Below are 12,071 nucleotides of genomic sequence, written 5' to 3'. Positions count from 1 at the left end.
TTTCAAACGACATACACATGTAAGAAATAACAAATCATGGTACTTTATAATTAATTATTTTGGGTGTGTATGTATTACAGACGTATACATATATAAAAACTACAGCATTAATTTTTCCTCATGTTTTTTTCTTTACATACTTTTCCTGTACAACACAAATGTGATAAATTAATTTGTAATAAAGTATATATATAGATAAAGAAATGTATTCAGTTTGGCACTTTTCATCTTGGGTCATGAGTTTTTCATTGGTACCTCAACATCAATTCAAATTAAAACAAAAAACAAACCCCAAAGGTTTCTTATGCATGCCTACAAGAAATTACAGCGACTTTTTGAATTATGAATTTATACTCTAGTTTTGTTTCAAATGTGATAACACTGCCTGTGTCTGAACTTTGCTTTGTTGTTCATTTGTTTAACATATCCACATTAATGCCTTAATGCATGATTCCTCCCTAACCTCCACCCCACGGTCATGGACTTCTTTAAGGAGGGTCATAAAGTTCTCAAGAATTGTTTAACATGCTGGTAGTATTCATACATAGTTTTGGCAAATTAGTAAGTCAGTAAGCTTTAATATAGGTGCTTTTGGAAAAAGATTCTGCAGGCACCAAAACATTTCACAAATTTTTTTGACTGTACAGGAACCTTTATAGCTTACTGTACATGCAGAGAAGCTGTAAAGCTACTTAGATTCATGCTGTCACTAAGCAGCAATGGTACCCCCATTCAGCATGTCAAAGTTTTCACTGTGGCCCCTTCTTTACTTTGTGTTTATAAAAGACAGCTCTCAGTTTTTACATTTTTAAAATCAACCCATTTTCGGCTTTCATCAATGAATATTTATCAAGATTGTACCAATGTTATGACATTTTGAGAATCAATTCAGTTTCACTACATAATTCTTTGGGAATATCCCACATTCTGGGACTTGCAACAATGTGCAGAACTGCACTTTTGCTGACTGGCATTCAAGCCAACAAATGCAATACTCTGATTATCATTTGGAAATGAATATTGAGAGTTATAAAGACTGGTTTGTAAGTAGATAGGATTTGAGGTTCTTCAAGCAGTGGTTATCATGAATTCTATCTTCTAGGGTATAATACCATGTAATAGTCCACTGAAAGTCAACTGACAATTCAGAGGAACATGTCACCTCCATCTTCAGAGTTGAAGAATTAAGTCAAACAAGAAACGAGACTGAAGCAAGCAGCAGACTCTTTTCATACACACAATGCTGAGTTCTGGTAGTAAGAATATGTAATATTCAGCAAGCAATTTCATGCAGAATATAAAGCCTTGCCTTATTCTTGTTTTCAGAGCTGTGATAATTGTTGACAGAATGTCTTGCTAGATAAAAACAAACCATGCAATTAAAATAATGGAAGAACCAATGGCTTATCATTCTTGTAACCCTCTTCACCTTCCATGTCACTTATTTCTGAATCCTTACTTTCATCTATGTTTCTCCCTTCACTAGAGCCTGTATCAAGTTGACTGGGTTAGAGTGAAAATGTGAGGTAATATTAAATAGTGACTAATTTCATTTGCTGTCTGATCTAGTTCATACACATTTCTTGATTTGTGTATGAAGCAACACAAGGAGTAATTTCAGGATGGTTTTCCTTAGGTAATAATTCAATACCATTCTTTCACAATAACTGTTGGATGTCTTTTTGCAATACCCTGTGTTACGGACTTGCTTCTATAATGGTAGTGATAGCTGACATTACATAATTATGATGGATCCATCTTATAAATAATTTAGATATCTGCTTAAAAATCGGTCTTTAAAATTATCAGCATTCATTTCCAAATGATAATCATAAGTCACACATTTGTGGACGTGAATGAAAGATCCACTTGCTCTCAGAAATAAAAATTGTTCTCGACCATCCTACATAGCACACAATAATCCTGTTATCTTTTTCTAGAGAAATTCACATGTCCCCCTTTCTTCATTAGTCCTGTCAAATGTATTTATCTGTATTGTTTTGGTTAACCCATATTTCATCTAAACAGAAGAATGACTTCAGGCAGCCACATTGCCTCTTTTTCCTATGGGAAATTTGAGTCTATGAGTGGTTTTCCTATATTTGAGCTCAATGCTTTTTAAAAGTTTTGGTATTTATATATGTACACTGGCTATACCACATGCCTGAACAGACACTTCCTGCATCTTCAAGACATCCAATTTGCACACTCATCATCTGATGACCATTTCATTAAAAATGCTTATATAATGAAAATAATTTTTCTGCTTCATAGGCATAAAACTTTGCTCTTATTTTTAACACCATCTGTTGCATCATTTATCATTAGTACAGGGACTGCTAGTTGCAAGCAACAATAATGAAACACAACAGTTCACATTAATTTAAACACTGTTAAATATATGGCTTGAATTGAGACAAAAATTGGACCCTTCAACTCATCTGAGCTGACTGTAGGCTATACTGGAAAGAAAAATGCTTAAATTAGGTCCCTAATAGGAAAGACACTGTACTTTTTGTTTATGAGATAAAAATGGTCAATTAGATAAAACTGAGGACTCAGCTGTCATTACTAAAATAAGCAGCTTTGACCGACATCAGAAACTCAAGCTCTATTCATTGGAGTTGCTCCCGATCATTTATCGTAGGCAGCTTTTGTGAGTGCAAGTGATAAAGGAATGCACTCAGCCACAGCTGAAGCACTCATACCCTGTATCAGGCAATGTTGAGTGGTGTAAGAGAGTGATTTGCTAGTGCTGCTGAGACAGCTTTGCTTTGCATCAAATGCCTTAAAATGTTCTGTGTGCCATATTTTGACTTAAGTATTGTGCATATCATTAAGGTGGGAGCACGTGGTAGCATAGTTGATTGAGGCACTATGCTACAAGCTGGAAGGTCACGGGTTTGATTCCTGATGAGCTAATCTTTCCAGCCACACTATGGCCCTGGGATCAACATCCTCTAACAGAAATGGATACCAGTTGGCATGTAAAGCTGACTACATCACAACCATCTGTTAGCCGATTGTGTAGGATTGTGACAACCCTGTGAGCATCCACAGCCTATCACAGGGATAACTGTACCTTTCTTTTTCTTGTCTTTTTTGCATATCATTCAGGTCAAAGGGATCTGATAAAGTAAAGTAAAACTATCCCTGTAACAGGCCGTGAAGGCCCATAGGGTTGTGAGACGTTGAGGGACCCACATTTTATACACAATTGGCTCAAAGATGGCACTAAGGTTGTCAGCCTTATGTGCCGGCCGTGCTTTACTCCGCAGAATTATTTAATTAATTCCTGGTACTCATTTCTGTTAGAGGCTGAGTCAACCCCAGGGCCATAGTGCAGCTGGAAGGATTAGGTTGACAGAAAAATCCAATGACCTCATCAGGACTTGAACCCACGACCTTCTGGCTTGTAGCATAGTGCCTCAACCAAATATGCTACCACGTGCCCCCAAAGGGATTTGATATGTAAATTATATTTCCACTTAACATAAATATCATCATAACATTAAGATGTGTGAATTAATTTTAGTGTATTGCATGTCCAACAAGCAGTCATATATAGCTGACAAGGCATGGTCTTTCAGGTTGAGGGCTGGGCAAAGGACTAATAACCCTTCATTATAAAAAGCTAGCATGTTAGAAATATTACACAGGGAGTTGGTCTTTTAAGAACATGGTAATGAACCTTCAGGTTCCATAAAAGGCAAGGAATTTCTTTACCAGCTGAGTGATGTATCTTCTCAGGGACTCTCACAGGAGGAAGAACAGCGCAATCATCACAGCAACTGGCTATGGAATGGATGGCCAAGGCAGCAGAGTGTAAGTCCCAGTAGGGGCAAAATATTTCCTCTCCACATCGTCCTGACCACCTCTGAGGCCCACCCAGCCTCCTATCCAATAGGTACCTGGTGCTCTTTCCCCAGTTGTAAAGTAGACAGAGCATAAAGCTGACAGCTTGCCTCTGACTAGTGCCAAGGTCAAAGATACATGGATGTTACATCCACTCCCCCATATGTCTTCATGGCATAGTGCTTAATTAATTAAACACAGGGACAACTTTATCTTAGGAGGACTGTCCTGAATGGAGTTAGAAGTACATGTGTAATAAACTTAAAATTTATGAATGTACATGTATTATCCTAATGTTGGAATAAAATATTTTAATTACAAGAATACACACTGTTACAGCCAGAATTGTAAACATGTGACATAATCATAATGGTTTGCCAAAAATTTTCACTGTCTTGGCAGAAATGTGCACACAATGTAGGCCAATACACTACAATGAATTCTGTCATGAACAGGTTTCCTTTAAACAAATATATAACCATTTAGCTCAAAATAAAATTTTAGCATACTGAAATCTTAAAGCGGATAAAGCTAAGGCTACATTTGTGAGATTTGAGGTTCCCATGGCAGTGAGTATTGAGATTAAGTCTTCAGGGAATAGTTCAGTGGATGAGTACCAACATTTTGGAGGAATATGCTGCCATCACCTTCAAGGTCATCTACCAAACATCCCACGTGACCTTAATGTTAGTAGCTGTAGTTGTAAGCACAATGTGCTGTGAATCAGCCACAGTTAGTCAGGAGTTCAGACAGTCTTAGTTTCTTCACTACAACAATTATATTCGATACCACCCAGGAAAATGCTACTAACCATCTCACCACACAGAAATATGTAAGATGAGTTAGCCTTAAAATGTTATTTCCAGGTTAGGGGATGTCCTGGATATATGCGGAGAAGAGAAAAGGCTTCGATGGTCAGGCACCACTCAACTTCTGCATCTTTCACTCTATGTACAAATAATAAAAGTAAATGTTTTATTTCATTATAAGTAAACTCTCTATATTATTATGTACAATTACATAACCAAAAATAGTTCAGATCTCAAATGTCTCATAAAAGCATGAAAAATGAATCGACAGATCTTTACAGCAGATCTGTGACTGAAATTGGTATTTGTATCCCTTAAGCGAAGGTCTCTAATTCATATTTTGATAGAACCTTTATAGTGAATATGTGAGTGGCAAAACTGACAAAATTTCACATGTTTCTTAGCTTTTAACATTTTGCTATATTAATACTGATGATGATGATGATATCATGTTGGTAACTCCATTTCAGAACAGTGCTGGAGATTTAAAGGGGGAAAACGATAAATCTAATATCAACACAGGCTGTACGAATATATAACTTTGCATAAAGTACATCAATCACATAGCTACATTACAGGCAACACATTTAGAAAATCCATATTCGTGAATCAAGAGTATATTAACAGTTCAATATACTAGCACATACTTCCACTTTATTCGATATGAAACAACATATCAGGATTTATTTTGGTTAGAGCATAAAACTATAAATAACCACTGACAATATTTTTCTAGTCAAAATGTTACAATTATCTTTATGACACAAATGTGTACTTTAATTGCTCACAGACACACAGCAAAACACAATCACTTGCACTGTTTCTTAAACAGAAAGCTGATGTCTCTATATTTATCCAGAATCAGCCCAAGTCTTAACTTTTACACTATTGCAAATAAAAATAGGTCTTCACACACTGACAACTGAACTTAACATTTAAAACATGTCTTCACCTGTGTGAAAAAAAATGAAAATGGAGGGAAAAAAGGTTTCCAAGTGCTCTGATATATATATATATATATGATTGCTTCATAAGAAGTAAGGTTGAAAGGATGATAATTGTTTTGCTTACTTTCAGAAGAAGCACTGTACAAATCAAAAATGCATTCGCTGGTTGTGATATGCAAGTCACATATGTTAATGTCCTGTTTCATTCTGTTTTCTGTGTGACAGGTGGAAATTCACTTTCATCATCAAAACGGAATCCTCCCTTTGGTGGGGACTCTGTTGCTGCTGCCATCTCATGGAATTTCTCTGATTCTATAAACATAACCAATGAAAAAATGCACTAAGTCTATATACAAATAACATAAAAATCACAAAGATGACTGGAAAGGAAAAGTCATGTTTCAAGAATTTATAACATGAGAACTGATATGAAAGCTATGCCTTTTTACTACTAGACTACAATATTACTAAAATTATATTCCATTATCCAAATATGTATACCTGAGTCATTATCAGGAAAATGTCAAACTCTGAAGGAAATGAATCTGTAAAAACTGTATATTTAACTTGCCTGCCTTTTAATTCACCCAATGACAAATGAGACAAAAACGGTAACTTCAATTTGTTACATTACACTGAATTCCCTTATTGATAAAAGGACTTGTCTTTGTCACTGATCTGACATTCTAGATCATCAAGCAATATGCATGAAAGATACCAAAGGCTGTGGATTTATGTGATAATGTTGTTTAAAAAATAATGTATCACTTATGCACATCCTGCATTTTTAATGGAGAAATAGAGAGATGCACGCCTTTTATTATTGTATATGCCAGGTACTGCAGGAACAAATGTGTGTCATCACTAGTTGGTGATGTACATTATCATACCATCAGTAGAAAGTTACCAGATTCTATTTTCATCATATTTCCACTATTTCACATGCACAGACACAGAGATCCTGCATGAAGTTAAATGTACCCTGCTTCATGGAGTGTTTTTATTTAAGAACAGGACCACAGATAATGCCCAACATGTTCTTAAAAAAAAAAAAAAAAACACGATAGACAATGTCCAGAAAGTCAATGTAATTGTATTAAAATACCATCATCACAAATTAAAAAAGTAGAGCTGTGTTGCCACCTTGGGTTCTCAATTACAGGGCACTCCATATCTTTCTCCCTTAGATCAATAATAAGTGTATGCTGTACAAATCTTTAAATATAATTTTGTGTGTATCACTTTTGGATGTTCTACAAAATCATTCTGGACTCCCCTGATAACTGGAATTAGTTACTAATTACAATTAGTATTACATTCAGATAAAACTTTTTGCAATCATTTTACGCATCTAATATACTGAAAGCTTTCGTTATTTGGAACTAGAGTCATTATATTATATTATATTACCATTATATTCATATGCTACTCAAAAATGTAATATACAGTCAACTCCCCCATTACCTGGCAGGTATGGGGAACAGAGCCTAATGTGTATGTGAATCTGTTGGTTGCATGAGGAAAGCTCTTATAGATAACCAATACAGAGTCAAAATAACACATTTTTCCTTTAGTTCTTGCCTTGGAGTCTTCCTAGGCAACACGGATTTATGGGTGACGATTTTGGTACATATAAGGTGAGGACACACAAAGGAAACTGGCAACCGCAATGCAGCCACATTTCTGAGAACTGTTATCAGCCTGAGTTGAACAAATGTTACTGAATGGAGCAGTGAAAATTGAGGAAACTGTGTTGCTGTTTCCTCAATTCATGCTGCTCCATTCAGTAACATGTGTTCAACTCAGGCTGATAACAGTTCTCGGAAATTGCAGTTGTGTTGTGTTTTCCAGTTTCCTTGGTGTGCCCTCACCCATACTGTAATATGATCACAATTTAATTTCATTTAGTGGGGGGTGGAGTCCACCTGAGTCCACTCAGCACGGTGGCCACTGATTAGCATACTGTACCTGCCCAGGTGATTATGATGATGGAGAATTTGGTGGAATGAAGATTGGCAGGGGAAACCAAAGTACTCGGAGAAAACCTGCCCCAGTGCCACTTTGTCCACCACAAATCCCACTTGACCAGACCCAAGATCAAAACCGGACCACTGCGGTGGGAAGCCAGTGACTAACCACATGAGCTATGGTGCGGCCTAATATGATCACAAACTGAACTAGCCCCTACTATAATGGAATCTGCATGAGGAAGGATGATGAGTAGTGCTCCTAGTGCTCACAAGAGATCTACCACATGGTGGGTGAACATATGCACATCACAAATTGTTTTTGAATACCTTTATAAAAACAGTAAATTTTCTTTGAAGTGTTTGCCAGTTGCATGAGAATTCTGGATGCTTGCATACTGGATAACTGGGAGTTTGCCTTAATAATATCTCAGGAATAAATTATGAAATGAGAGTACTATCAAAATATCAAGCTGCCAGAAATAGGGAATGTAACATTTTGCTTTTTAATTTAATAATACAGAAATAAATGTAAAAAGGTCACAATCTAATCTAAGTAGACTGTTTAGCACAACACTTACAACTTAAAGTTTGTGATGATGGTACATTAGTATAGATATTATGTTTCTGGACATTATCCATCATCCTGTTTTTATCTAAACACCGTCCTGTTTATATTTCAAAACACAATGTTTCAGAAATTGGATTCCGCCTCCATCTTCAAGTAAAACCTACTCAGTTGGGCCCAATCGATAGAACTAGTCCCTGTCCCTGGGTCCAGAGATAGGGACTAGCTCAGCAGCCTCCGTAGTCTAGAGGTAACGTTCCCACCTCATGACTCGTAGTACGCGGGTTCAAATACCTGGCGGAGGTCGTCGAATTTTTAAGGGCGGAAAAATTCAGGGAACAAGTCCTCCAGGAGGAACTTTAAGCTGTGGGTCCCGTATCATAGCTTTACGGTATGTAAAAGAACCTCATATCTCCAAAGGAGGTCACTGAGCCAAATTACGTACGTTTCCCACCCAACAGCAGTCTCTAATACCTCTGGTAGATGGGGGAAGCATTATAGATACCTCTCATCTAGCAGAGCCGGTCTTGCTGGCTGGGTGGGACTCATGGTAAGCATCAGTACCGGTAGGATATAGAGACTGGTAGAAATCATAGAGGGAAGCACAATGGACCAATACAGGTCTAAGTGCATGGGGAAACCCATCCTCTCCAATAACTAACTAACTAGGGACTAGCTCTACTGATTTGGCCCAACTGAGTAGGTTTTACCTGAAGACTGAGACAGAAGCCAGTTTCTGAAACATAAACAGGACAATGAGTAATGTCCAGAAGCATAATAATTGTACAACACTCATGACATATCTCCTCCTCCTCCTCTTCACTTATGGTTTGTCACAAATAGGCTAATAATATGTAATTTATGTACACAGTAAAATACTATCTCCCTGGAAAATTTTCACTAATTACTTACTATAATTTAAGAGAAAATATTCCATGACTTTGATGCCAGAAAGTTTCATAACCAATGCTGCTTAATATGTTTCACTGGGGAGAATAAACTTTGTGTAACAGTGTAATAATTTATCTGGTGAAGTTCCTTTTATCATTGTTGCAGAAGTCGGAACACTATTTTATAGGAGCTGTGACTCCAGCATCATATACAGCACTGAACAACCTACTCTTCTTATAAGAAATGATAATAACTTCATTTTTGCTTACTTACTTACTCATGGAGCTGAGCCCTTCTGGAGTAGCCGTCAATTCTGCAGCTACTCAAGAATTTCCCAACATTTTATGGAACCCAAAGGTTCATTACCATGTTCACAAGAGCCCTCCACTGGTCTGTCCTGAGCCAGATCAATTCAATCCATACCATCCCATCCTACCTCTCTAAGATCCATTTTACTATTGTCCACCCACCTACGCCTTGGACTTCCCAGTGGTCTCTTTCCTTCTGGCTTTCCCACCAATATCTTATACACATTCGTCTCCCCCATTCATGCTAAATGCCCTGCCCACCTCATCCTCCTTGACTTGGTCATTCTAATTATACTTGAAGCAGAGTACAAGTTATGAAGCTCCTCATTCATTTTTGCTTACAGCAAAATATTATTACAGGTATTTCTTTCATAACACACATCACACATTAATGGTGGGGGCCATGAAATATGTTGTAAAAATCATCACAATCATGAATGTATGATAAGCATAATTCTTAATGTCTGTGGCATCATTTATCTTAAAAACAAAACTATGTTTGAAAAATGAAAATTTTAGAATATTCTGACAGTTTATACTTCTACCAACTGCATCAGGTGCAATAGCCTTCCATCATACCATGTCTGTAAAAATATATTTTGACAAATGATAACTGCAAAAGCTTTAATTTATGTCTACAGTTTCATGATGGAATCTTTAATCTTTGTGGTTCATGTTTCACGTTCTGTATGAGATAGTGTTTCCTATGATGTTTAATAACACACTATGAAACACCTACGAGGTCAATGTAAAATATTTCCCTTCAGGTTAGGGCCTAAATCTGTAACCCTCTATTACTATGCTCTCAGTAGAAAACTGCAGATTCTGTATTTATCTAGGAACTTATAATAACTATAGGAGTAATGTGCATTTTTTTCGTTTTGCAGTAGTGCAGTAATAACATTATACAAAGCAGGTGGTGAAGCTTTAACTGCTAATACAAGTTTTGGTATCATTTACCTTAACCATGCATGTGAAAGCATTGACAATTATGCAACTGCCATAAAGAAAATAATAATGATAAGGTACAGCAAAGGCACAGTAGTAACACAATGAAATATCATCCAATAATGCAATAACATACAAGATCAAGTAGAAGCAGTTTAGACTGATTCAAAATACAACGTATTAAATTTAAATTCACAGCCTATGTACAAAATAGATACAGATATTTCTCAATTTTGTAGTCATTTTCATTTAGGACAGATTTTTCGTCCAAAGCTAATTAAATATAATTAAATTGCCTAAACTTTCAATAAATTCCATACTTTTCCAATCATTGAGCCTGCTTTATTTTCTCTTAGTTCATACTGATTTATGTTTATGGCAGTATGCATATAGTTCTGGCATATATTTTATTACATTTGAAGCATATAATTTAGACAAATACTGAGATCATCATTTACCAGCATTCCTGTGCAGAGAAATTCTCAAAAAATTTGCCACTGTCACCACTAACTTTCATTTCCATTTAGACTATATGATCTACACTGAGTCATGCACATTCAATATATGCATATTGAGGGGCATGTGGCATTTAAAAATAAAACATGATCATAGCAGAAATTCTATCTAGTGAAAACACACACTCCAAGCTTTGCTTACTGTGACACTGTGGAAGCTTCATTGATAAACAGAGTTTCTTACTGCCATGTCGGCAAGCTCAAAGCTAGAATGGTTGAATGAACTGAACTGTTCTTCTGAACATCCACTGCAAAGTCGTTATCTTCTACAGACTATGAAATCATCACTAACACCCAAAACATTGATGCAACTCAAGTGGCAGATACTGTGAATACTGTATAATTATGTAGTTTTCAATACTATCCCAACAATGGGTCCTAGATTTTAGTTTTAGATTAGGCATGTTTTCTGAAAAATGTTTTGACATACCAATTTGTTTCTCTGGTCATTACTTTTGCGATGTCTGGTATACAAAACAACTCAAAATATTCCAGGGGGTTACTAGGGGTCTTCTAAATCAACATTTATGCCAGGCTTGCCAGTGAACAGAAAACATGGTCACTCAGCACCTAAATTTACCCATATGTCAGGGTGCATGCTACTGTTGTCACTGACATTTTCTGCTTCATCAGAGCTGACACTTAATTCACAACCTGATGAAGTTTTCACATTTATTTCACTATCACTACTATATTCACTCTCTGAAATATCACTGTATTCATTCTCTTGTCACGTCATAAAACACCTCCTTATCACTTACATGCATCTTCTTGCTAGGACCTGCCATAATGTTGAGAGAATTTGAACCCAGGACAGCTATCAAGCAATCAACAACTTCCTGTCACACTCTGAAGTAACCAGAATATCATGCAAGCATAATGCACAAGTTTGCATTTCTGACTGGCATTATATCTACATCAGAGTAGTTAGAAACATGTGTGATGTCTATAGGCATCATACCCACTACAATACACAGTACTGCGGGACGTTTATAGATGTCATAACCACCTGACTAGTTAAGACAATTATTTAACTTTACTGAACATTGTTCCTTGTCTCTACTTACAAGCATGCTTCTGCTTACTAGAGTTACAATATAAAGACTTCAAATTTCGACTTAAAGGTTGCCCAGTATCCAGAAACATAAACTCTAAATCACTTATGGCTTAAAGCAAATGTGCACAATACAACGAAACCAAATCTCAATTATGAAAATATGAGATCAAGAAAATAAGATAGAAACTACTCTCATAAAACTAACA

At 36.4% G+C, this 12,071-nt stretch overlaps 1 protein-coding gene across 4 annotated transcripts in view; it reads right to left on the bottom strand.

Moving 5' to 3' along the window:
* Nucleotides 1–4,816: 4,816 nt before the first annotated feature.
* LOC111873270 (WD repeat domain phosphoinositide-interacting protein 2) overlaps nucleotides 4,817–12,071 on the bottom strand; it is a 52,552-nt gene continuing 45,297 nt past the window's right edge. For all 4 annotated transcript variants that reach the window (XM_023867832.2, XM_023867833.2, XM_023867835.2 and 1 more), the window contains one exon: nucleotides 4,817–5,923. In XM_023867832.2, coding sequence (XP_023723600.1) covers nucleotides 5,814–5,923 — 110 coding nt within the window. In that variant the 3' untranslated portion in view covers nucleotides 4,817–5,813. The remainder of the gene's footprint in view (nucleotides 5,924–12,071) is intronic.

Source organism: Cryptotermes secundus, unplaced genomic scaffold (genome assembly GCF_002891405.2).
Source record: "Cryptotermes secundus unplaced genomic scaffold, Csec_1.0 scaffold131, whole genome shotgun sequence".
Classification (NCBI taxonomy): domain Eukaryota; kingdom Metazoa; phylum Arthropoda; class Insecta; order Blattodea; family Kalotermitidae; genus Cryptotermes; species Cryptotermes secundus.
Note: the sequence above shows the minus strand (reverse complement) of the source record. Positions and strands in the feature narration are given on the sequence as shown.